This window comes from Harmonia axyridis, chromosome 3, assembly GCF_914767665.1.
Source record: "Harmonia axyridis chromosome 3, icHarAxyr1.1, whole genome shotgun sequence".
Lineage (NCBI taxonomy): Eukaryota > Metazoa > Arthropoda > Insecta > Coleoptera > Coccinellidae > Harmonia > Harmonia axyridis.
Genome location: NC_059503.1, coordinates 26,798,900 through 26,823,677, shown reverse-complemented (window position 1 = coordinate 26,823,677; position 24,778 = coordinate 26,798,900). Strand labels below are relative to the sequence as shown.

Below are 24,778 nucleotides of genomic sequence, written 5' to 3'. Positions count from 1 at the left end.
AATTTAGATTTCGATTTTCTTCCGTACGTATGTCATTGAAATCATCAAAAAAATTATAGAGCTATCGGTTTGGAAAACTGGTACTCGAAAACAGAGAGAAAACCATAACCATTATCAGAAAATCGAGAAATTTACTTGTCATTTGGAAAATGAGGATACTAATATCAGAAAAACTGAATCGAGTAGTCAAAGTATATTGAGTTCATGCGTATTAACCTCAATCAATGGAAAAAAGTTCAAACTAATCTCTGTGTTCCAAAAAATTTGAAACAATGATCGAGAGAATAAAACTTTTTTTTAAGATTACCTCAACAAAAGCTGAATAAAAACCTTTCCTCCCCGCCTTGAAATTAAAGCAGAAGTAATGAATTAACTTCCATGAACAAAATGTTATCAAATCCTTCATTCGTAAACCCAATACTTATATCAATATTTTTATTTTTTTTCGAAAGTAGAATAATTCCAAACCTGACTGATGGAGAACCTTACCAGAAATTGGAATTCAATCTCTTGAATTATGTATTTTCCAGGTTGAAAACGTGAAAATTTTTTGAATATCCGAAAAAATAAATTGAAAGGGAAATCCGAAATTATAGATAATTATTTAATTTGGGTAAAGAAAGAATATGGTTGAGGTCATCAACAAGGAGCACCTAGAGTTATAATATTATTTTCATTGATAAAGATTTTTCTATACAAAATTCAGGTAGGTATTTCCTGCACTCAGGTTTCTATCCCACTTGTTATTCCCAGCGCATTTGTAATCACCATAACTAGTATATCGTTTAACTTAAGCTCTCAGTTAAGTGAACTACAGTCACTGCTTCAATCGTTCTGAAGTTACAAAATAACATTTGTTCAGAAGGTTCACAGAAAAAAATAACACCAGTTCAAATGGTTCGAAGAACCAAAATGACACTAGCTCATCCGGCTCTAAGAACCTGTTTGATCCGGCTCGAAGGACCAAATTAACACTGATCGGTCCGGATAAAAAGACAAAAATGTCGAGACCGTTTTGGATTCTGGTAGTCATCTACCTTATTTTGACCAAAACATATTATACAATCAAATATATCAATGTGATTTGACATTCTGTTGCTAAAATATCAATATGAAGAAATTTTATTCCTTTGAGATGTAACACTTCAAGGGAATGTGAAAATTCTTTTTGTCCCTGAGACAGCACAACTGTTCTCTAACTTCGAGCCAAGTGCGAACGTCATCTGTCATTGAATTTGCTCACAGTGCTTCATATCATCCCAAGTATGTTTCGCAATTTGATAGATCAATAAAAATATCTAACGAAAATCTGTTTCAAAATTTCAAATTCCAAATGGAAATTCTTATATTTCAAATTGAGTTTTTTTGAAGGAAATATTGACCTCGATTCGTCACCCAAAATTGCATTGCAAAATTTAGAATCGTAAAACACACTTCAGCTGAACTGACAAGATAGGGTACTGCGAAAAAACCAAATGGCAGAAGATGCTAAAACAGAATAAATAAAATTAAAAAGGAAAAATCTATCCATAACAAACTTAGAAATACCAAATAATAGATGAGAAAGTTCAGCAGCAATTTCTGTCTTTGTCTTCAAATAAAAAAAATTCAACTAGTTGATAAGTATATAATTTTCGCTTCTTTCACAGAAGTGAGAGGGGAACTTCCATTCTAAATTTAACTAAGTCCATTTCCCCTTTTCAGAGACCTACGAGGCAACAGAATTAAAACAATAGAAAATCGCCTGTTGTTGCCGCTTCAACGATTGGAAAAGTTGTGAGTATAACATCGAATTCCATCTCCAAGAGGATCTCGCTATTTTCCCACTTCCTTTTGTCCTTCCTCTATTCTTGGCTAGAGGAGGGATGCTACTTTCTCTCCTTCGTACATGAATACGACAAATGGGGTCATTTTGTAGAAGTTTGGAGTGTTTACGCAGGGCTTAGGACAATCGTGAAAACTTCCTGTGACGGGGGTTCAAGTCGAGTTGGATGAAATCCAACAGCGGTAGAGTGATGCCGAAATGGAAATTCAATTCTAGGACTTTCAAAGATAAACTCATTGTAGTTTTTCCAACAAAGGAACTGTTTTCCTCCACAAATTGTTACAGCTGTTGCCTCATACACCTATAAGATTAAAAAAGGAAGATTTCTAATTGTCTGCGCTTTACTATGAATGCTTATTTTAACACTATTTCACATAATACTCCAAGAGAACAATTTTCATTGAAAATGATCAGCCTGAAATCAAAGCATTTTGAAAAAATAAATTTTTCTGCGAATTTAAAGTAGTTTAATCATGATGATACAAAAAAAAAAGGAAATTCTACAAATAGAATTATATCAATTGGACATTAATTTACAACAAAATACACCCCAAGTTCAACTTTGATTTCCTTCTATACATATGTTATGAAAATCATCAAAAACATAATTATAGAGCGATCGGTTCGGAAAACACACTCAAAAACAGATAAAATATCATAATCATTATCAGAAATTCACTTGTCATTCAGAAAATAATGGATATTAATATCAGAATCGAAAAATTCTGTGATTAATCATATACAGGGTGAGCCACAGTCGATGGTACCCTAGACTTTTACGGAGAACGTATCTAAGATACAATTTTATTGAAAATTTGGATTCTTGGGTGGAAACCACAGAGCTGCGGTATTGCCGCTTATATCAAAAAGTAGGTACTTACAACTTCGATATTTCAAATAGGATACCCTGTATATTATTACTTTTTTCGGTTTTCCGTAGCCTACTGATTATTTATGTATGGACTTCCTTGTCTCTCACTTAAGCGATTTTCGAGTGAATAAATTAACTACTGTTTTTGTGCAAAATAGCTTCAATTGAACATTCATCATTTCGGTTCTTGGAATCCTAGAAAGCTTAAATTTCTGGTATGAATTGAAAAAACAGAAGTAAATCAATCAATTACTCGAAAACCGCTATAGATAGGGACTAGAAAGTTGATACAAAAATAATCAGGAGGCTGAGACGAATCAAAAAAAGTAATAATATACAGGATTTTCTATATTAAATATCGTAGTTCGTAGTACTTTTTGATATAATCGGCCACAACACAGTATTTAAGATCGAAAGAACAGTAGTTCCTACCCAAGAAACCATATTTTCAACAAAATCGTATTTTCCGTTCTCTGTAAAAATCTAGTGTACCATCGACCTTGGCCCACCCTGTATTTATCGAGTTAAATTGACGGAAAAAGATTGAAACTAATATCTGTTCTAAAAATGTCGAAACAATATCGATTCAATTGAAAATGCTTTTTTTCAGCAACCGAAACATTTTCAACAAAGGAACTGTTTTCCTCCACAATTTGTTTCAGTTGTTGCCTCATACACCTATAGTTATAATTTGGAAATAGCGAGATTTCATTTGATTTTGATCTGCTATGAATGCTTACTAGTATATTGCCACTATTTTATAGATTGCTCCAACAGAACCTGATAGAAGTCATAGGACCTGACACATTCCCTCCTCTACCTCTGAACAGTTTATCTTTGGTAGACAATCTGTTACAAGAGTTGGAACCTAGAACTTTCTCAGCTCTGGGCGAGTTGAGGTTTTTGTAAGTAGAACAAAGCATAAAACAACATTATTTGTGCAGTTTGATTGATCTATCTCTAAGATTTTCATTGTTAACAAATTAGGATCAGACAAATTTACGATTTCTCTAGCTTTATACAGTGTGTTCCACCATTGAGGCGACGGTCTATTGCGGTAAAGCGCTGAAATTTTGGATTATTTTTCGACACCATTAGACTTCAGTAGAACTAGAACTGCTTTCCCAAATTGCTTGGAAATACACAGGGTGTATCAAAAAAGACTAAATGGCCAAATATATGTTTTTTGTTATGGAATTTTCAGATTGCATGGAATGAATGAACCCAAGTTTGTTTCAGCTTCATATTCTTAAAACTTACCAAAAGTTTCATAAATTGGAACGTCTTTGGACTACTGAATTTCTGATAATCATTGAGAACTCTACTGGGTGTTCAAAATGAGACAATTCATTAATGGTCCTATATTTCATTTCTACTTAATAAAAAAATGAAATGCAGTGAATGCCATTAGGAATAAGCTCGATATTAACTTTTGAAGGAGTCATCAATGAATTGTCCCATCTTGAACATTTTGAACAGTAGAGTTCTCACTTAATATCAAAAAGTCAGTTCTCACTAGTCACCTACATTTTCAAGATTGCTGTGGAGAAATTATAGTTGATTTTCTATGATTACAGGTAGCGCTTAGCTTATACCATATAGTTCCCAGATTCTAAGAATTTGAACAAATGTTAGTGACAAAACTTCAAGTTCAATTCTCGAAAGAAAGGTGAAATTGTGGCGATGAGGACTCACATATTTTTTTATATTTCGGCAGAAAAAGCTTTTTTTGAAAAAAATTATTTTTTTCTTGATTCTACAAATACCTAGTATTAACAATGTTTGCGATTTGCACCAAAATGTACAGGGTGTTTGTAAGAAGATCATGAATTTGGACAACTGAAATTCATCAGAACTCAAGGTTTTCAAATTGGAACCCATATTTTTTTATTATTTCAGTCGATTCTACGTACAAAAATTGTGAAGGTTACTTAAGCAAACCCTATACCTGAAATGAAGTGACGAGTTATCAAGCAAGAACCTTAAATAAGAAAAAACACAATTACTCACTGTGTGGAGTAGTCTTTATTTTTCTGAAAACACAGAAAGACATTGAAATGTTTTGATAACTAAATTTTACATTCCATGAAGTATAATTATATTGTCATACAATTTTCAATTACGAATAATTCATTACAATTATTGAAATGTCAAATTTAGCTATGGAAAATCGAATTTTAGTTTTTGTCTGTTTTCCGGAAGTCACAGACCACTCCACACAGTTATAAATTGCGGTTTTTCCTCATTTGAAGAAGAATACCATTAACACATGAACCGTTGAGTTTTTACCCAAGGTATTGCATACTGCCGAAATTATCATCAAAAAAGCTATCTAATGATGCAATAATATACTGGGTATGCCATTCGAAATAAGGAAGTAGTAGTCTGTTACCGGTATAACCGGAAGTTGTAAAGATCTGAAAATATACCAGGGATAAAGATCATTGTCTCAAACCCCAATATGCAAATTTTCAACTCAAAATTATGATTAGTTTTCCATAAACGTCTAATAGGCCATCCCAGTAAATCACCCTGTATAGAACCGTTGTTTAAAGTCTTCAAAACGACAAACGGCAATTCGATCATCGACTCTCACAAATCCACAATTACCTCTTTCGATCTGAGGGCAATTACAACGAGAGAAGCTCCGTAATTTTATCTTCGGCGATAAAACGAAACCCAGCACGCATCACCTGGAGCTATTGGCGACCCTGCCATCGCAACCTCTTAACTACCCTACCATAACTTCAAATAAGACTTTATTCTACAATCCACAAATGTCCCGCAACGCATCAATTTCTGATCTGGCATGAGATGGTATATACCGGCTGTTTTTTAAGATTATTTAATTTCATTTTTTTCTGAAACTTGGTGAAAAAAGTTAAGTAGAAGCAAGACATTTTAGTTTACATTCAGATACGCTGAAAATTGGTTCTCAGTACCAGAATTCAGTTTTTAATCACACTTTTTCAATAGAAATATTCTTAATATGTTGAAGATATAAGATACGATGTATATGTTCCATTGAAATTTTTTCACTCAAATAATGAAATAATTGTTGTTTTGTTGAATATATGTTTCGGATTATGTTTCAAGTACCTACTACCTAGTAAAAAGCCACTCCTGCTTCCATACAATAATATTTTCAGTTCTAGTCATAAATAGTAGAAACTGCTCGATCCATAATTACCTTTGAAGTTTAAAAAGGAGAATTCCCACCTGAATCTAATACTGAAGCCAGATTCAAATCAAATATATTGAAATAAGTTGAATCTACCGATTTTTTTATGACAGAATCTAACGATCACATCCAAATTGGATACAAAAGCACAGATGAAAACCTCAGCAAAAACTATGGCTCCTCGTAATGATTGGTTTGTGTATTTATTTACAGAATAAGCTGACATATTCATATTGAAGGGCTTCTTCTTCGTCCAAATAAATTTTTTTCCATCCTTCCTTTTCTCAAGAATTTGAGGACGTATTTATTATAATTAAATCTGAAAACATAAAAAAAGAACGGGAAGGAAGTAAAAAGAGTTATAGTTTCCATTATATTGATTTAAAGTTAGCGACCCATTCGGAAAAAGAATCTGAAACTGAATGAATAGCTTGGAAACCACCATGAAATTTATAAATTGGTCAAGTATTCACCAAGTGGTCAATGGTTTCTTTTACACCTCACTCACTTTCAACGAATGTTATTTGAAGAGCATACTATTGCACACCAAATCTTCCTGGGAAGATTGATACCTGGAACTGATCTGAAGAATCAACGATTAGACTTTTGTTTAGAACATTACATGAACTCCATTTCGAATGCCAAATTTCCTTGTCACTTTCATTGGATTGAAGGAAAGTCTTCCTTCTTCTTCATCAGCCATCGCAGATCCACTCCTTGATATAGGCCTCCTTCTTTCTTCTCCACTCTGACCTGTCCTGTGCTTTCTGATGCCATATATTTCCTACCTGTTCCTTGATATCGTCCAGCCATCGTTTTTGGGGTCTTTAGACACTATGTTTTGTTAGTGTGGGACGCCAGTGAATAATGTTATTGGTCTATTTATTAGGATCTTGACGAGCCACATGTTCGATCCACCACCATTTCAAATTTGCAACATGGTGGATTATGTCTACAACCTTCTTTCTACGCCGTATTTCTTCATTTCGTATTTTGTCTCTAAGACTCAAACTCAGCATCACGCGCTCCATTGCTCTCTGCATTACTCGTAGTTTGCTTGCTGACTTTTTGTCAGAGTCATTATTTCGAGGCCATATGTCGCTACTGGTAATACACAGGTATCGTCATAGACTTCTCTTTCCAGGTTTATAGGGATATCCTCTTAAATATATACTTCATTTTCCCAAACGCTGCTCATGTTAATCTTATTCGTCTGTCCAGTTCTGCTATCTGATTCTCTCTACCCAACCTTATTGGGTGTCCAAGATAAATATATTCCGCAACGTTCACCAACTTTATGTTGTATAAAAAGATGACATCCCCACTGTTAGTTAGTACCTTGGTTTTCGAGTTGTACATTTGTAAACCGAACTTTGAGGCAACCTCAGCCTGTTCATTCAGCATTTCGGCCTAGTTGCTGAACGTTGTCAGGAAACTGGCCGAAATGCTGAAAGAACAGGTTGCCTCAAAGTTCGGCTTAGAGATGAAGGAAAGTATTGATCCATAAAGGTTTGCTTGACTTCAATCTGGCAGTTCTAGTATCTGAGAGGTAAGATACATTTAGAAAAAAGTTCGGGTAAGAATGAAATTTTTTCCAAGATTTCTTGACCGAGACCTGTCTACGAATATGAGGCGGAATTATAATTGATAGTACTGAGAACTAATGTAAAGATGTGGATCTAATAGTTCCACTGATAATTATCATAGAAACATTAAGATGTGCATCAATTTGATGAACATGAGCACCAGAGTCACCGCCAGACATTTTAGAGCCCCGGCAGAATAAAACTTCGCCGAACTGCTTGACCTAATTTATATGAATTATTTTTTAAGGAGCCTATGTTAATCTTCTCGGGCATCTTTTCAATTGCATATAAAATCGTATTTTTGAACTTAAAATCACCTTTCCAAATTTATCGAACGACGTTTTGTCGATTTATCAAAAAACGTCTTGCATTGTTTCATAAATGTCCGGTATGCCGCTCCTGGCGGCGGACCTGATGAGCACTATTGAATCAAACAGAACAACAGTATTCAGCAGCAGAAAAAACCAAAGCCAAAAGTGCAGTACGAAGAGTGCTGGCTGGCATCAGCATCCCATGAAGAACCAGCTCATTTTTGAAGAACATTATTCCACGACTTCACAACAAATTTTCCAAGTGAACCATAAAATTCAAAGAAGAATCTTAGTTTACGAAGTTTAACTCCAAGATATTTGGAAGTATAATTACTGAAAAAGTACAGTTTGCCTATCCTGGCATCTTGAAACAGGAGGTGGTAAAAAAAGAGTCGAGTCGAGTTTCACCCTCCTAAAAACAACAACAAAATCCAGATCCTGTTCGAGGTGCGAAACAATTTATACAGTCCAGTGCGGGTAAACAGGGCCTCTGAATCAATTTACCGTGTCGTCCTTCCAACCCCTAATTCGTGGCGTCCCGGCGGGTCTTTTCCGAAAGCGCGATGATAAATAACTCTTTCGGAACCTAGTTGGCCGAGGGCGAAAGTCAAGGTCGGGCCGCAATTGACGTCGGCCCGGGTCCTGGGTCCCCAATCGGGAAATTAACGCAGTAAATCTCGGATGAATGAAGGGGCCGTGAAGTTCCTGAAGAGGGGACACCTGTGGCGTCCTCTGCGATTGAACTCCGCACGGTAAGATCCCTCGAGAGGGTACGAGGCCATGAACGCCACTCCAAACAGGGGTTTTGCAGGCTGCTAATCATATATTGAGGAGCTCAGTGACTTTGGAAAGGTTAACAAGAAGCTTTTGTGCCTGAGAAAGGAGTCAGGTACTTGACACTCGCTCTCTGGCAACAGTATGCTCGATTACCTCCCAAAGTGGTCACGACACAGTCAAATTGAGAGAAACATGCACGTTAAGTCTGTTCACCTGTATAATTTTATCTGGTTGTATTGTATCTACACCTTTTCAAGTTCAATTTGGCGCTAATCATAATCAAAATGACATTAGCCAAAATCAAATTGACAACTTCAATTCCAAAATGGCATTAATCAAAAGCACATTGACAATAATCAAAACTACTGTTAAGAATTCATCTGAATATAAGGATTCGGATTTCAATTTGGCAAATTGCTATGGTATCTGCGTATACCTCAAGCATTGATGCATATTTTGTATTTCACTTTTCTCTTCATTCTAATTTTATTCTTGTTATAAGCCTTTGAGAGATAAATTCATGTATATTAAACAATTTAACTATAAAAAAAATAATCTATTATTTAAACTTATTCAATTAAAATAAACAAAGAACTATTATACAATCAAACTACAAAAATTGGAACCAGCGATATCAATTTCAAACATAAGTTTTGGTCCTTCGGGCCGGATTTTCAATTCAATTGAAGATGGTATATAGATCGTTGGTCGAGGCCGTTCTTTCTTATGGAATTATCATTTGGGGTGGGACCTATGAGAGCCAAATAATAACTGTATCTTTGACCCAAAAATGGATCCTCAAGATTATAATATCGAAACCAAGAATCTTCTCCACGAAAGAACTTTCCACTAATGACTGGATGATGGATTTACAGCAACTGTATATCTTTGGAGTTTCCAAATTTATGTACAAGAATAAAATTGTAAAAGATGAGAGCTCCCATGATTACTACTCAAGAGTAAAACAGAATTTGAAAATACCCCAGACAAATACAACCCTCTTTCAAAGGCTTATAAGTACCACTGGACCAAGAATATACAACTGTATACTTCTCGAGTTGAAAAAAATTAGTAGTTTCAGGTTGTTCTGCAGAAGGTTGAAGAAGTTCATAATAGAGAATAAGGATGTATTCCGATATGAATACTAGAAGTTGACATCATTTCCCCCTGTTATGATTCCGAAAATAGCATTTTTTCTATTTTTTTTTTCTCTTTAGAGTAAATTTTTGTTTTCCCAAAATGTAGTGGATAAATGCTTAATGCATCCAACTGATGCATGACCTGTGTATTCAAGTTGAATTTAGTAATGCACAAATACAACTCCTCGGAGTTAGGTGCAATGAATTCCTTATACACTGAAACAATTCATTATTCAATGTTAAATTTGTTCAATAAAATATTCTATTCTTTTCTATTTACATCAAGAAAGAAAAAAGAAGATGAGTGTTCGAGAAAATATTATTCAGGTGTACCTACACAAACTTTAAAGTATCACCAGATAACTTTTCAAGATTATCATCCAAGATTTCCTATTCTTTAACTCCAATTGTTTCCGCTGATAGTCAACCAACAGGAGAAGAAACAATCAAGTGCAGTTGCTGTTGACATTCAATTAATTCCAAGTACCATTTCTGATCCACAAGGGTGATTATTGACAATTTGACTATTATTTCCTGTTTTCCTACCATTTTTCATATTTCAGATCATTCGACATTTTTCTAAATTTAAAATATAAATTTTTCTCACATATACTATTTTTATTATTATTTATCACCAAATTAACCAACCACATTGACACTAATCAACTTCAAATTGACAATGAACAAAATCAGATTGGCTCTTGTCAATTTCAAGTTGACATTGAATAAAATGCAATTTATTGAAATGTAAAATTTCGTTAAAAATTATATCTGTCACAATTCTTGCAAGCAGCAGGTAAACAAAGTGATTCAATAGTGCTCGATCGTACGATAACTCTTGGAAATTCAATTGAAAAATATGATCCTTAGTTTAAATCATTATATCCATGAAATTTGTCGAGAAAATTGGCAACATCAAAAAGTACTACAGATAAATGGTTGACAAGTGGGGTATTTCGAAATCAGAATTCCATGTAGAATCAAAATAATTTGAAGTTATGAGCTGAGTACTGTCGATTTCATCAGAATTTCAAGAATTCTCCTAGTCCAAAATTCCCAAGAGTTATCGACCGATCGAGCACTATTATAACCCGCGATAATACTTATTGAAACCAATATCTAGTTCCCAATCCTTAATTGAAAAATTAAACTTTTCATACCCCATGCAGAGATGCAATGAATTTTGTACAAATAGTAACAGTTGTCCACGAACGACGATCTCCAATCTCTGCATCCGATATTCTGTTTGAGTCAGACGATTCCGATCAGCACCAGCTAAAATGATATTTACCTCTTTAACCATTCAACCATGTCTGATTTTACACCAGCCTACAATACAGACCATGCTTGTTCAAATGGATTGAACATATAAGCTATCTCTTCAATACTGCATGAAGCATTGCCAACGACGAGAGCAACTCCAGTTCAATAAATATTTAAGCACTGTCTCACATTTTTGTTTGCTTCTGGCTTCTTGGAATAGTTATTTATAATACAAGGCAAAAGCCATTGATATTCTTCCACGAATTCAAAATTCAAAAACGAGCCAAGAAGTGGCGAATTTTTGAATGAACAGGTGTTAGAATGTGCCTTCGACAGAAGTATGATACATCATTCTAATTCACTGTATTTTTATTGAAATTCCATAAATATCGTTTAGTCATTTTTGACTTAAATGTGGATTTGCAGAACAGTTTTCTGTATCACAAATTTGACAGATAATACATAAATTCGTCGGAGGTAAGATGTCTAGAAAACATGGTGACTGCACTCGTCAAATTTTGAATGCAATGACATTCGACCAAATTGAAAATATTAGTTTTAGTTCGTGGCGGCGCCGCAATGTCATACTTGTCATTTAGATCTTTTTCCGTTGTTTTTGATTGGATACATAAATTGAAACCCGATACTGACCAATCAAAAGCGACGTGTAACCGAGTATGATCGTGCAAAGTCGTGAAACAAAACACGAAACGTTTACTGGAATAAATTCAAATATTTGTAATAGAGATAGTTTATTGGTATTTCAATTACAAGAATTACTTCCATAGATTATAAATATAATGAAAGATATACATATAGGTACATAATGGCACAAAACTCGTAAATAATAAATAACAAGAATCTTAATTTGTTGATAGCGCTTCCTACAGTTGACATAACGAAGCTTAACTAATATTCTCAAAATTGGCAAAACAAAAGCTAATCAGTTCATACACCTGGTTTTTAGACATCTTAGTCGGAGGAGAGGTCCGAGTACCAACATATAATAATATAATAAAACATAAAAATCTACTATTCTCGCACGATTTCGTTCTATGACAGTATGGCAGAACATTCGTCTTTATATAAGGCATCTTTCAATTATGAGGTCCCGTTTCAACTCGATAGCCTTGATAGCAAAAAACACCTGCAAAAAAACCTATGAGGAAGCAACTCATCTGAAACGTGTCACAGTTGATGCAGTTACGCTGAATGGACAGAGTAAGCGTGCTGAAGTTAACCAGTCTTTTTTGTCTCAGTTGAAAGATTTATTCTCTATGGCGAGTGATTTCAGCAGAATGCCGGAGCAAAAAATTCACCAGTTCTTTTGTGATCGTATCATCTCCCAATTCGCCGAAAATAATTGGTATATTACTGAGACTAGTTACAATTCCATGTCAACACCACAGGAGCATTGAAGTCCGAAATTTTACATCGCATCAGTGAATTAGCAACACATTTATGCAATATCAATTATGATAACTTCATCAAAGAATATGCACATGACAGCAAAAACTCGAAGTTCATAATGAGATTTTTATTCCATAATTAACTCTCAAATGTCTACTTTATCTGCATATATAAGGTGTGTGAATAAGTCTTTCCCGTTTTTTGTAAGAGATGGCGCCACCAATACTGTGCGAGTATTTAATGGTTACATATGTCATAATCAAAGCTTATTCATCTGTCAACAATTCCACACTAACACATTAGTTGAAATTTTTTCGCATCATAAATTTTTGAACAATTGATGCGTTTGAGCCGCGCACTGCGAGAAAAACGGCCACAATACTCCGACAGGCACGACAAAGTTATTTTGCAACATGACAATGCTCGCCCACATGTTGCACAGCCGGTGAAAACATACTTAGAAACGCTCAAATGGGAAGTCCTACCCCATCCGCCGTATAGTCCAGACATTGCTCCGTCTGATTACCATCTTTTCAGATCGATGACGCATGGCCTGGCTGACCAGCCCTTCCATTCCTACGAGGAAGCCAAAAAATGGGTGGATGACTGGATAGAGGCCAAACCGGTCGAATTTTTTCGCAACGGGATTCGTATGTTGCCAGAAAGATGGGGAAAAGTTGTAGCTAGCGATGGCCAATACTTTCAATAATTCATTTGTAACCATTTTTTCACAATAAAGGCTCAAAATTTGAAAAAAAAACGGGAAAGACTCATTCACACACCTGATATAAAACGAAGTCGAGTTAGTCATTTGTAACTCAATTCATCTTGGCCCATTTTCATAAGTTTTCATTTGTTGGATTTTTCTCCATACCGACTAGAACTTGCATAACATCGATAAAAAAAAATTTTAAAAATTAAAAGATAACGAGATGACAGGAAGGGCTAGAGTTTGGTTGAGTTAATATCCCAAGTGAAGCCGTTCTGTCGAGTATTGCGGAGCATGCGGTGCCATCCTGCGGACTTGCAAACAGCCAACGCAATAAGTAAATAGTCCTTCTCCCTTTGGTTTTTCTCCTTTATTCGAATATCTTATCAAGTTCCAAAGATTTTGTTTTTTTGTTTATAAAGAGAGATAGACCCTTCAATTTTAGGTTATTCTGATTCGCCTGAGTGACCTCTAGCTACCCTTAGCTTTGATCCATTTTCCAATTAATCACCCTGTAAAAAAGTCGGCGAGACAAAATGGCGAATGCGCTTGTTTTTAGCATTCTGTTCTCAAAACCTCGCATCAAAATCAACTTTTGGAATTTGCTATGGGAGCCTGTTCAGGGCTCAGTTGGTACTTCATTAATGTCAGCTTTTCTCGATGAGGGGTGGCCTAAATATACTAACTGACAAAGAAACTGCAACACCCAGAAGGAGCTGTTGAAATTATTTTTTTTTTTTTGTGAAACATAGATAGTATAGCAAGGAGTAAATTATTGAAATTAAAAAAAAATGAAGGGTTTACAATTTTTTTTTTTAATAAATTTGTCAATAATGTGTTTGTCCACCGCGATTATCTATACTCTCCCCAACACGTCTCGGCATTGATGCAATAAAATGGTCTCTTTCTTCTTGAGGGATATCTACTATCCCAAGCTATATGTACCGGGTTTTTCGCCATAATTTGACCCCTTCTACAAAAGTTTCACGAAATTGACTAGTGTTTTTTAAAATGATTTCACAAAACGAAATATATACAGAGTGGGCAACTTATTGATTGCAACTTCATTTCTTCAAATGGAACACCCTGTATAATTTTCTATATTTGACTAGCTCTTTTTTCCCTGATTTCGAATATATAACATATATTTGGCCTATCTCTCTTATTCTGAGTACCACAGAGTTTCAAATTTTAAGAGCCACCTGGCTTGCTCAGTAATCAGTTTTCAAGTGATAGGCTGCGATAACTCAAAATGCCCTTGTTTGAGTTATCTCTGTTTCGGAGATACATCTGATCTGATCTCCACAACTCGGATCTGATCTCCATAACTTGGAAATCAGCAGTCTGATTGTGTTCAAATTTTGAGGGTTTATTCACTTCATGCAACCCTTCGAAACGATTAATATAATTTCAATATTTTCAAGGCAGTACCCAGATAATTGAGATTTTTCCATTAAGACTTCGAAATCTGTATTTTCCAAACGTTTCGGATGAATACCATTTCATTACCATGAAAAAATACATAATTCAGATTGATTAACTCAATTTTTACTTTAAATGGCAGACTTCAGACTTCGAAATCTATATTTTTCACATGTTTTGGTGAAATACCGTCATTGTCATGAAGAAATACATAATTCAGTCTGATGAATTCAATTTTCACTTCGAATTGCACACTTTAGACTTCGAAATCTATATTTTTCACACATTTTTGAGAAATACCGTCATTGTCATAAAGAAATACATAATTCAGTCTGATGAATTCAATTTTTACTTTGAATGGCACACTTTAGACTTCAAAAATTTATATTTTTCACACATTTTGGAAAAAAAGCATCATTGTCATGAAGAAATACATAATTCAGTCTGATTAATTCAATTTTTACTTTGAATGGCACACTTTAGACTTCGAAATCTATATTTTTCACACATTTTGGAGAAATACCGTCATTGTCATGAAGAAATACATAATTCAGTCTGATTAATACAATTTTTACTGTGAATGGCACACTTTAGATTTCGAAATCTATATTTTTCACACATTTTGGAGAAATACCGTCATTGTCATAAAGAAATACATAATTCAGTATGATGAATTCAATTTTTACTTTGAATGGCACACTTTAGACTTCGAAATCTATATTTTTCACACATTTTGGAGAAATACCGTCCTTGTCATAAAGAAATACATAATTCAGTCTGATGAATTCAATTTTTACTTTGAATGGCAACTTTAGACTTCGAAATTAATATTTTTCACACATTTTGGAGAAATACCGTCATTGTCATGAAGAAATACATAATTCAGTCTGATGAATTCAATTTTTACTATGAATGGCACACTTTAGACTTCGAAATCTATATTTTTCACACATTTTGGAGAAATACCGTCATCGTCATGAAGAAATATATAATTCAGTCTGATTAATTCAATTTTTACTTTGAATGGCACACTTTAGACTTCGAAATCTATATTTTTCACACATTTTGGAGAAATACCGTCATTGTCATGAAGAAATATATAATTCAGTCTGATTAATTCAATTTTTACTTTGAATGGCACACTTTAGACTTCGAAATCTATATTTTTCACACATTTTGGAGAAATACCGTCATTGTCATGAAGAAATATATAATTCAGTCTGATTAATTCAATTTTTACTTTGAATGGCACACTTTAGACTTCGAAATCTATATTTTTCACACATTTTGGAGAAATACCGTCATTGTCATGAAGAAATATATAATTCAGTCTGATTAATTCAATTTTTACTTTGAATGGCACACTTTAGACTTCGAAATCTGTATTTTTCACACATTTTGGAGAAATACCGTCATTGTCATGAAGAAATATATAATTCAGTCTGATTAATTCAATTTTTACTTTGAATGGCACACTTTAGACTTCGAAATCTATATTTTTCACACATTTTGGAGAAATACCGTCATTGTCATGAAGAAATATATAATTCAGTCTGATTAATTCAATTTTTACTTTGAATGGCACACTTTAGACTTCGAAATCTGTATTTTTCACACATTTTGGAGAAATACCGTCATTGTCATGAAGAAATATATAATTCAGTCTGATTAATTCAATTTTTACTTTGAATGGCACACTTTAGACTTCGAAATCTATATTTTTCACACATTTTGGAGAAATACCGTCATTGTCATGAAGAAATATATAATTCAGTCTGATTAATTCAATTTTAACTTTGAATGGCACACTTTAGACTTCGAAATCTATATTTTTCACACATTTTGGAGAAATACCGTCATTGTCATGAAGAAATATATAATTCAGTCTGATTAATTCAATTTTTACTTTGAATGGCACACTTTAGGCCGGCCATCCACGTACAGTTGAAACTGTCAGTTTCGACTGAACAGTTAAAACTGTCAGTTTCAACTGTGAACTGAGATGTGCACACATGTGCAGTTCAAAGCTTCAGTTTGTTCCATGATGGATTCGAGAAGGTCCGACGATCTGGCGGTCCTCGGTTTAATTTTTGCAATTTTACCAAGAATAAAGAAGAGAAAGCAGTGGTGCAAGCAGTGGCTACAAAAAAGAAATTTATCTTCACACATAAATTTATTGAGAGAATTAAGAGAATTCTCAGAAGCAGATCTCAAGCTGTTTATTTTTGACAGCACCGATTTCTTGGTCGTACCAGGTTCCATTTCTTCCAACTTTTTCGCCAGTCTGCTGTATGCCGCATCTTTTTTGGCGCAATCGTGATAATCAGCCGATGTCACTTGCCATAAACAAGGTTCCGACCTACATAGTTCGATAAAATCGACTATAGCCTGGTTATGTTTACGCGACATTGTGATGCGCACCCTTGCTCGACACGAAATCAACTGAGAACTCCACAGTTGAACCCCCACACACTGTCAGTTCAGTTAAACCTTTCAGTTAAAAATATGAACAATTTCATTTCTCTCAGTTGAACTGTTCAGTTGAAAAATTCGAGTTGAACTGAGACTGAAATACCCACTCACGTAGAGTTTCGACTGACAGTTTTAACTGTTCAGTCGAAACTGACAGTTTCAACTGTACGTGGATGGCCGGCCAAAGACTTCGAAATCTGTATTTTTACTCGTTTTGGGGAAATACCGTAATTTCCATGAAAAAATACCTAATTCAGTCTGATGAATTCAATTTTTACTTTGAATGGCACACTTTTCTCGAGTAGCAAAAGAAAGTTTGCATGTGTTATGTAACTGTTGTGGAATACGCTCCTGTTTTTATTTCTTTTGTGATAATATTTGATATTATCTTATAACTTTTCGGATTCGCCACTTCATTCTTCAGATTTTTCAAAACCTGAAGAATGAAGAATCTTAAAAACGACCATAAAAACTTCATATGTACAAAAATAAACTTTCAGAATCACCAGCTCGCATCAACTCTTGTCCGTCGGTCGTTTTTCAACCGACGTATGGTCGAATTGTTTCCACGCCGGGCGGTCTGACGCCCAGGACTGCGAGGGTGTGATTGTTCCGGGCTTCTATTATCGTTATAGTCCGGTTGTATAAACCCCTTATTAGGTTTTATCGGCGCGAATCGAGTTGGCGGCCCTTCGTAACGATATTAAATGGTTTACGGCCGGCCGCGATATTTTCCGATACGGTCCAGACTAGCGCGATGTTCGTGAAGCGACGTACGTCGTAAATCATACGGAAGTTCTATGGGGTCGTGAAAAATTGAATGTCTAATTTTTAAGGGATTCGGTCGTTATTTATCACCTTGTAAGTAACTGAATGTATGTGAATTTCGAGCAGAGCGAGAGATTTATCGCGTCTTGTAAAGTGAAACTTCGCTAGGACGTGATTTTCGGGGAGTGTCGTATTTAGGGTCTGAAAGATGATTTTGGGGTTTTTTTGCACGTTATCACTATTATTATCAAACTTTAGTCAATTAACTTTTTCACTCGCCGCAAAAGGGAACATTCACTCAACCCGGACATAGAAATATCAAGAGGATTGAGATCGGTCGTGGCCGGTCCTCGTCGCCCTCTGTTGCTCATTCTCGTGGTCTTGTCGGTTCTTGGACCTGTCCATCATCTCACTGTCATTGCTGTACCTGAAAGAACGTATTTTTGCATTATAGTACATAGATCCCCACTAAGTCCTAGTTCTTTGATATTTTTGTTGAGATTTCAAGGTACTATCTTCATAACTGTTGGAAGGATTCCCCCTATTGCAAATAATGTCATAAGGGCATCTAATTTATCCAAAAAAATCGAAAAAACACTTTTCTAACAAAAAACATGGTGGCAACAACAATCCGAGTCGAAGACAAGGGGTTTGCGCACCTGCACGAATACTTCCTGTTAAAAAAGTATTACTTTGCATTGTATTCATTCGATGCCCAAATGGTATTTGACGAAACTATTTCATGATATCATAATAACTTGTTATCAAAGGTATTTCAGTTTTTGATGACAACAGCTGTCAAGTTTTGCCGAGGCTAAACTCGAAAAAACTGCTAATCTAGGTTTTGTCAACAGTAAAAACACAAGAGCTTTTTTTTTATCGGATAAATTTGTCTTTGCAACGAAACAGTTCTGCCAATCACAAATTTTTCGAGCAAATTTAGTGATTGGCAAAACTTTGAGTTGAAGAGAAATTTATCTGATATAAGAAAAACTCGAGTGTTTTTTGGCAAGATAAATTAACGACAGAATATATGGATGAACAACCAAAAAGATTATCTTTATAAATACAACAAAGTTAAATAATTACCACACCGATTCAAAATAAAGGCACTATATGTTTAAAAATTCAAAAATCTGACAGACTAATTGATAGGATGCATCTTTTTTATCGATGTCAAAATGACAATAACATTTCCAGGTATATGACATTTTAACATTGGAATTAAGAAATAAAATTAAATTAAAGAAATTAGAGAAATAACTATTCTCTAATTCTGTGGTTATTCCGTTCATTCTTCCACATCTTGTAGAACAAAATCGTGCGAGAATATATCAGAAACGCACTGTTTCCATGGTTACATTTTATTATTATATGTTGGTACTCCGAACTTTCTGCCACGGCTTCATCTGTCAATTCATCGTTCATTTGCCTTAAAGAAATCACTTCTGCCAACCAACATTTTTCAATGCAAAAATCACTAAATGATATTTATGGAAATATTTCATTAATTTCAATAAAAATGCAATGAATTAGAGAAAATAATGTATAATACTCGTACAGAAGGCTCATTCTACCAGTCGTTCATTCAAAAACTCGCCAGTTCGTGGCTTGTTTTTGAATTTTGAACTCGTGGAAGAATATCATTACCTTCTGCACTTGTATTATAAATAACTATACTGATAAATACCTAATCTAGGATATCAACTATTTACCACTAAATCAGACCATGGATTATGAGTCCGTATCACAGTGCTAGTCGGGTGTTAAATGAGAGAATTGATTGGGGGACCTGGATGTGGATTCAATGTAGACCAGGTTCCTGGAAATTGTTGAACAGGCCGTTTCAACGAACACCTCACGCAGGAAAATTTTAGTCAATGTCAGTAACCATGGATTGACTTTAGCTTGGTGAAGAGAATTCGTCCTAAAAATGCTGTTTGGCAACGATTCCTCAGCAGTAGACTCGATTGCAACTACCGTATCCACCGTTCTCTAATGCTCTGGATCAAGAGATTATGAAGACTAGGTTGTAATATGAGTTTTCATTAAAAATTGTGAAACGTATAAGTGATCAAGTGTCTTATTTATTTTTTTTTATTGATATTTTCTTTTTGTTTGACAAAAATATGATTAATCTAACGAAATGGAAGCAGAACAATAAAAAACAATTAGTATTATCACCAGATAAATAATATATGCCTTGATAGCAATTGAATACTGACTGGTTTTTGGAAATATTTTCTGTTATAACTTGTTTAATTAAACATATTTACACTCTTCTGTTATAATTATTTGTATTGGGCTGGGTAAGTTGTAACGCTGGTAAATTTGTGAAATCTAATTGCCTGAGCATCTCTTTAGTATCAGGGTCTACTTCAATAATATCATTTTCAAGAGCAGAAATTGGAGGTACAAAGTTGTTACGCCTCTCACGTTCCTCTTCCGGGAATTTGATCGAAATTCCTCTCACTTGAGAATGGCGAAGCCTCTTCATAAGATGAGTTACAAACTCAGCAATTTTGTTTCTCAGTGGTTTGGTTGGTATAGGTGCTACTTCCTCGCATATGCGCTTGTTGGTATAAAAATCTAATGTAAGCCTAGTGTAGTACTAAATCTAACACTGTCGTATTCCTTATCTTCAATAATATGGATAAATTGTCTTGAGAATGACTTAACGTCTCTCATTTTAAACTTATTCCACTTCAAAGACAATTTATCCATACTACTGTAGTACTTATCAATAATCACTTTGGAAGCTTTTTCACAGTTTTAGTACGTACACGGTCCATGATGGAATCTTTTGTAACCCTTATCACTACTCGAAAACGTGGTTTAAGTTATCTAACGTGGCATTTCTTGTTTTCCTATAGATTATAGAATATAGCACTATCAACTACATATCTGGTGCAAATTGGTGGAATAACAAGGCTACAGAAGCTCCTAAATTTAGCTACATCCATAGCTTTGCTCTAATTTTCGGTCGATTCAAATCGAAAAAAAACAACAAAGACAATGATGACAAAGGAAAAGAAGAGCCTTCGGAAATAGAAACATGAGGAACCACAACCATAACAAAAGGAAGAGGATAGAAATCAGATCTGTTGATTAAACCTATAACACGGTTTCGGGGACAGTTTCCCTTTCTCTCTCGCCTAATTCCGATCCACTTCATTATTGCCGAACGTTATCCCCGACCACGGTATCAACGTCCAATTATTTCCGATGTTTCAATTAGCAGTTAAAACGATCCCAACTTACGGTATCTGCTTCGGCTGGATAACTCGTCTTGGCGGTTGACCGTGAAAAACAGACAGGATGTACAACGGAAGGCAGTTCGGGTGATCTGGACAGATTTAGCACGGGGAAGAGACGGCGGGACATCCGGGCAACCTAGTTTATAGAGAGTTTGGTAAAAAATAACTGGGGTAATGAAATTGCACATGAGTGCCACTCGGTGGTAGCTCGTAACTCTTTCGGTAGGACTGGCATTGGGGATAATTGAAATGATTTTTTTAACACTGCAATAGACTCGACCTCTAATGGACAAGTTTTCATTTTTTTGTTAGGGATTAATTCTAAAAATTTAAAAGATAAAAGAAAAGCTCGAGTGTTTTTTGCCAAGATAAAGTAACGACAGAATATATGGATAAACAACAACAATTATTATCTTTATTAATACAATAAAATTCTGACAGGCTAATTGACAGTTTTACTAGATATTTAGGAAGAGAAGTTTTTATTCGATAAAAAAGGATGCACCTTTTTCATCGATGTCAAAGTGACAATAACATTTCCAGGTATATGACATTTCAACATTGGAGTTAATTTATCAACGTTATTTTTTTTGTTGGTTTTTCAATTCAAAAAATTCAGTGTTTTTATTGCGAGGTGTTATATAACTTCTAAACAACTGAAACAAATCCATGGAAAATTTGTTGGACTCCCAATCCAAAGTTGGGAATGAGGAGGTTCAGCTCAGCTATTATACAGGATGTAATGAGAAAGACTGCCATAACCTAGTCGTGAATGCAGATTATTGAAGCCTTTCAGAAAAATAGCTTTTTTTGTATCTTAAGACTGTTTGTTTCGGAGATACATGGTGATTCATGAAATTTGGCCTAAATTTCTGATCTCCATAACTCCGATTTTATTCGAATTTTATGGGTTTATTCACTTCATGCAACCCTTCAAAACGATTATTATAATATCACTATTTTCAAGGCAATACTTAATGTATTGAGCTTTTCTTCTTTAATCTTCGGAATCTATATTTTTCACACGTTTTGGAGAAATACCGTCATTGCCATGAAAAAAAATACAGAACTCAGCCTGATGAATTCAATTTTTACTTTGAATGGTACACTTTAGATTTCGAAATCTATATCTTTTCATACATTTTGGAGAAATATAAAGCAATGACGGTATTTCTCCAAAACGTGTGAAAAACATAGATTTCGAAGTTTAAAGGAAAAAACCCAATAATCTGAGTACTGCCCTAAAAATATTGACATTATATTAATAGTTTTGAAGGGTTGCAATCAATGACAATTGGAAGGATTTTCCTAATATGGAATTTATTGAATAATATAGCAAAAAGTTCAAGAAAAGCACTTGCTGTGTTGAAAACATCGCGAGTGGAGTGCTCTTGTTGCGCTTGCTTTAAGATTCACTTGTACAGGGTGGGCAAATTTCGATGTTTTAGCACTACAACTTTTGAACCAGAGGAGATAGACAAAATCTGATACCCACTTCTCGATCTCTTTTTCTGAGAAACTGAAAAGGGTAGTTTTCGTTTTTGGCCACCTTCTTTTGTTTTCGAGTTATAAGCGAAAATTGGAAAAATGGCGAAATCGAAAAACAGTTACATCTCCGCTAATACTCATGATAGAGCTCTGAAATTAAAACATTATTCAGGCACTTTTTCACGTAGAATCCAGTGGCGTGCTCGTATTTTCGAAAGGGTTTTTAATTACGAAGCTATGACCCAAAGTTATGTTTTTTTGAATGGGAACACTAGATTTTTGTGCCATTTTCTGAAAGCTTAATTTTTCCTGATTTCAAAAATATATAACATCGTATGATTCGGATTAATATAAATAATAGAAAATGGCCAAAAACCTCTTTTCACCTAAGAGTCTCAATATGGTTTCAACTGTTGATGAACACAGAAAAATTGAGCTTTCTATAACAAGAGCGGTGTCCTTCCGTCAATCTGATTATTTCTATGCTTTTCACTTATTTCTACAAAATTCGAATCTAGATATGTTTTATAAATTTTTTGTCTAAAAATTGATTTGGAAATAACGGAGAAACCACAAGATCGAATTTTTCAATCGAAAGAGTTGTAATGAGATGCATGTATCAGGAGATTATTTAAATAGGTCTCCAGAATCAATACGCACAAGTACCAATCCATTTTAAACAGCAGATGAAACAATGCATATCTGATTGAACTCAACATTTTAATTACGAAGGGACAAACAAGAAATAATATTTTACCTAATAATGACAACAATTGCACAATGCACAGTCGTCACCTCTTCTCGATATTTCAATAGATGAATATTGGAAACTGTGTTCAAGCTACCTAGGAACCTTTTTCCAAGTTCGTTTATCTTTTCGAAACTATTTGGATAAAATAAATATAGATTCGAATTCTGTAGAAATAAGTGAAAAGCATAGAAATAATCAGATTGACGGAAGGACACTGCTCTTGTTATAGGAAGGCTCATCAACAGTTGAAACCATAGAAATATTGAGACTCTTGAGGAAAAAAAGGTTTTTGACCATTTTCTGTTATTCATTTTGATACGAATCATTCGATGTTATATATTTTTGAAATCAGGAAAAATCAAGCTTTCAGAAAATGACACAAAAATCTAGTGTTCCCATTTAAAAAACATAACTTTGGGTCATAGCTTCGTAATTAAAAACCCTTTCGAAAATACGAGCACGCCACTGGATTCTACGTAAAAAAGTGCCTGAATAATGTTTTAATTTCAGAGCTCTATCATGAGTATTAGCGGAGATATAACTGTTTTTCGATTTCGCCATTTTTCCAATTTTCGCTTATAACTCGAAAACAAAAGAAGGTGGCCAAAAACGAAAACTACCCTTTTTAGTTTCTCAGAAAAAGAGATCGAGAAGTGGGTATCAGATTTTGTCTATCTCCTCTGGTTCAAAAGTTGTAGTGCTAAAACATCGAAATTTGCCCACCCTGTATAGTATAGATAGATAAACTATATCAAAGCACTATTAGAGTGCCCGGAAAATGTATATTCATCAAACGGAATGCCAGAAAAGTAATAAATTTGTTTTGAGAAGTAGGTAGCCCTAAACTTTCAAGTCGCTATATTTCATTTAGTTATCTCTCCTTATAAATTTTATCCATTTATTTCCTTATAATCAAAGAAATCGCTTCTAGTGAGTCTTTGCCTGGATATTAGAAATTCAAAGTGACATTGAGAAGATAAAAACGGAAACTAAATATGCAAATCGAGAACTAGGAATGATCGCTCAGAGGGATGACTAAGAGTCTGCCCATCACCTTACTTTTTTGGTGTGGGTTCCCAATCATTTTTAATTGCGCGTTCTCTCTCAGGAATTGCGGTGTTATAATAATAATAATAAAGATTATTTAGCACCCGGCTAGAACAAAAAAATAGAAAATCAACACAACAATAATATAATCATTCACATTTCTCTGAAGTGACCATTCAATCTTCCACAGAATGCACCCAAAGATGGTGCCGTCTTAATTTCCTCTGGGAGACCATTATACAAACGAACACCCTCATAGAACAAGGACTTCTGTAAAGAAGTTGTTCTCACTGTGCAGATATTGAAGTTTTTTGCTGACCTAATATTGTAGTCATAAAAATTTCCTCTTCTTTCTAAGAAATCTTTCAGATATCGTGGTACAAGATCATGCTCTATCTTGTAATCTTGTGTTTCATCTCGTGACCAAAAATATACTAAATATAATTATTAATTACAATAGAAATTATTATTTTGTTATAAATAATAATTTTCAAACGACTG

At 34.5% G+C, this 24,778-nt stretch overlaps 1 protein-coding gene across 4 annotated transcripts in view; it reads left to right on the top strand.

The window, feature by feature from the left end:
* The window catches only part of LOC123675742 (relaxin receptor 2-like), a 139,341-nt gene that overhangs the window by 100,959 nt on the left and 13,604 nt on the right, over positions 1-24,778 (top strand). For all 4 annotated transcript variants that reach the window (XM_045611231.1, XM_045611232.1, XM_045611234.1 and 1 more), the window contains exons 9-10: positions 1,705-1,776; positions 3,461-3,601. In XM_045611231.1, coding sequence (XP_045467187.1) covers positions 1,705-1,776; positions 3,461-3,601 — 213 coding nt within the window. The remainder of the gene's footprint in view (positions 1-1,704; positions 1,777-3,460; positions 3,602-24,778) is intronic.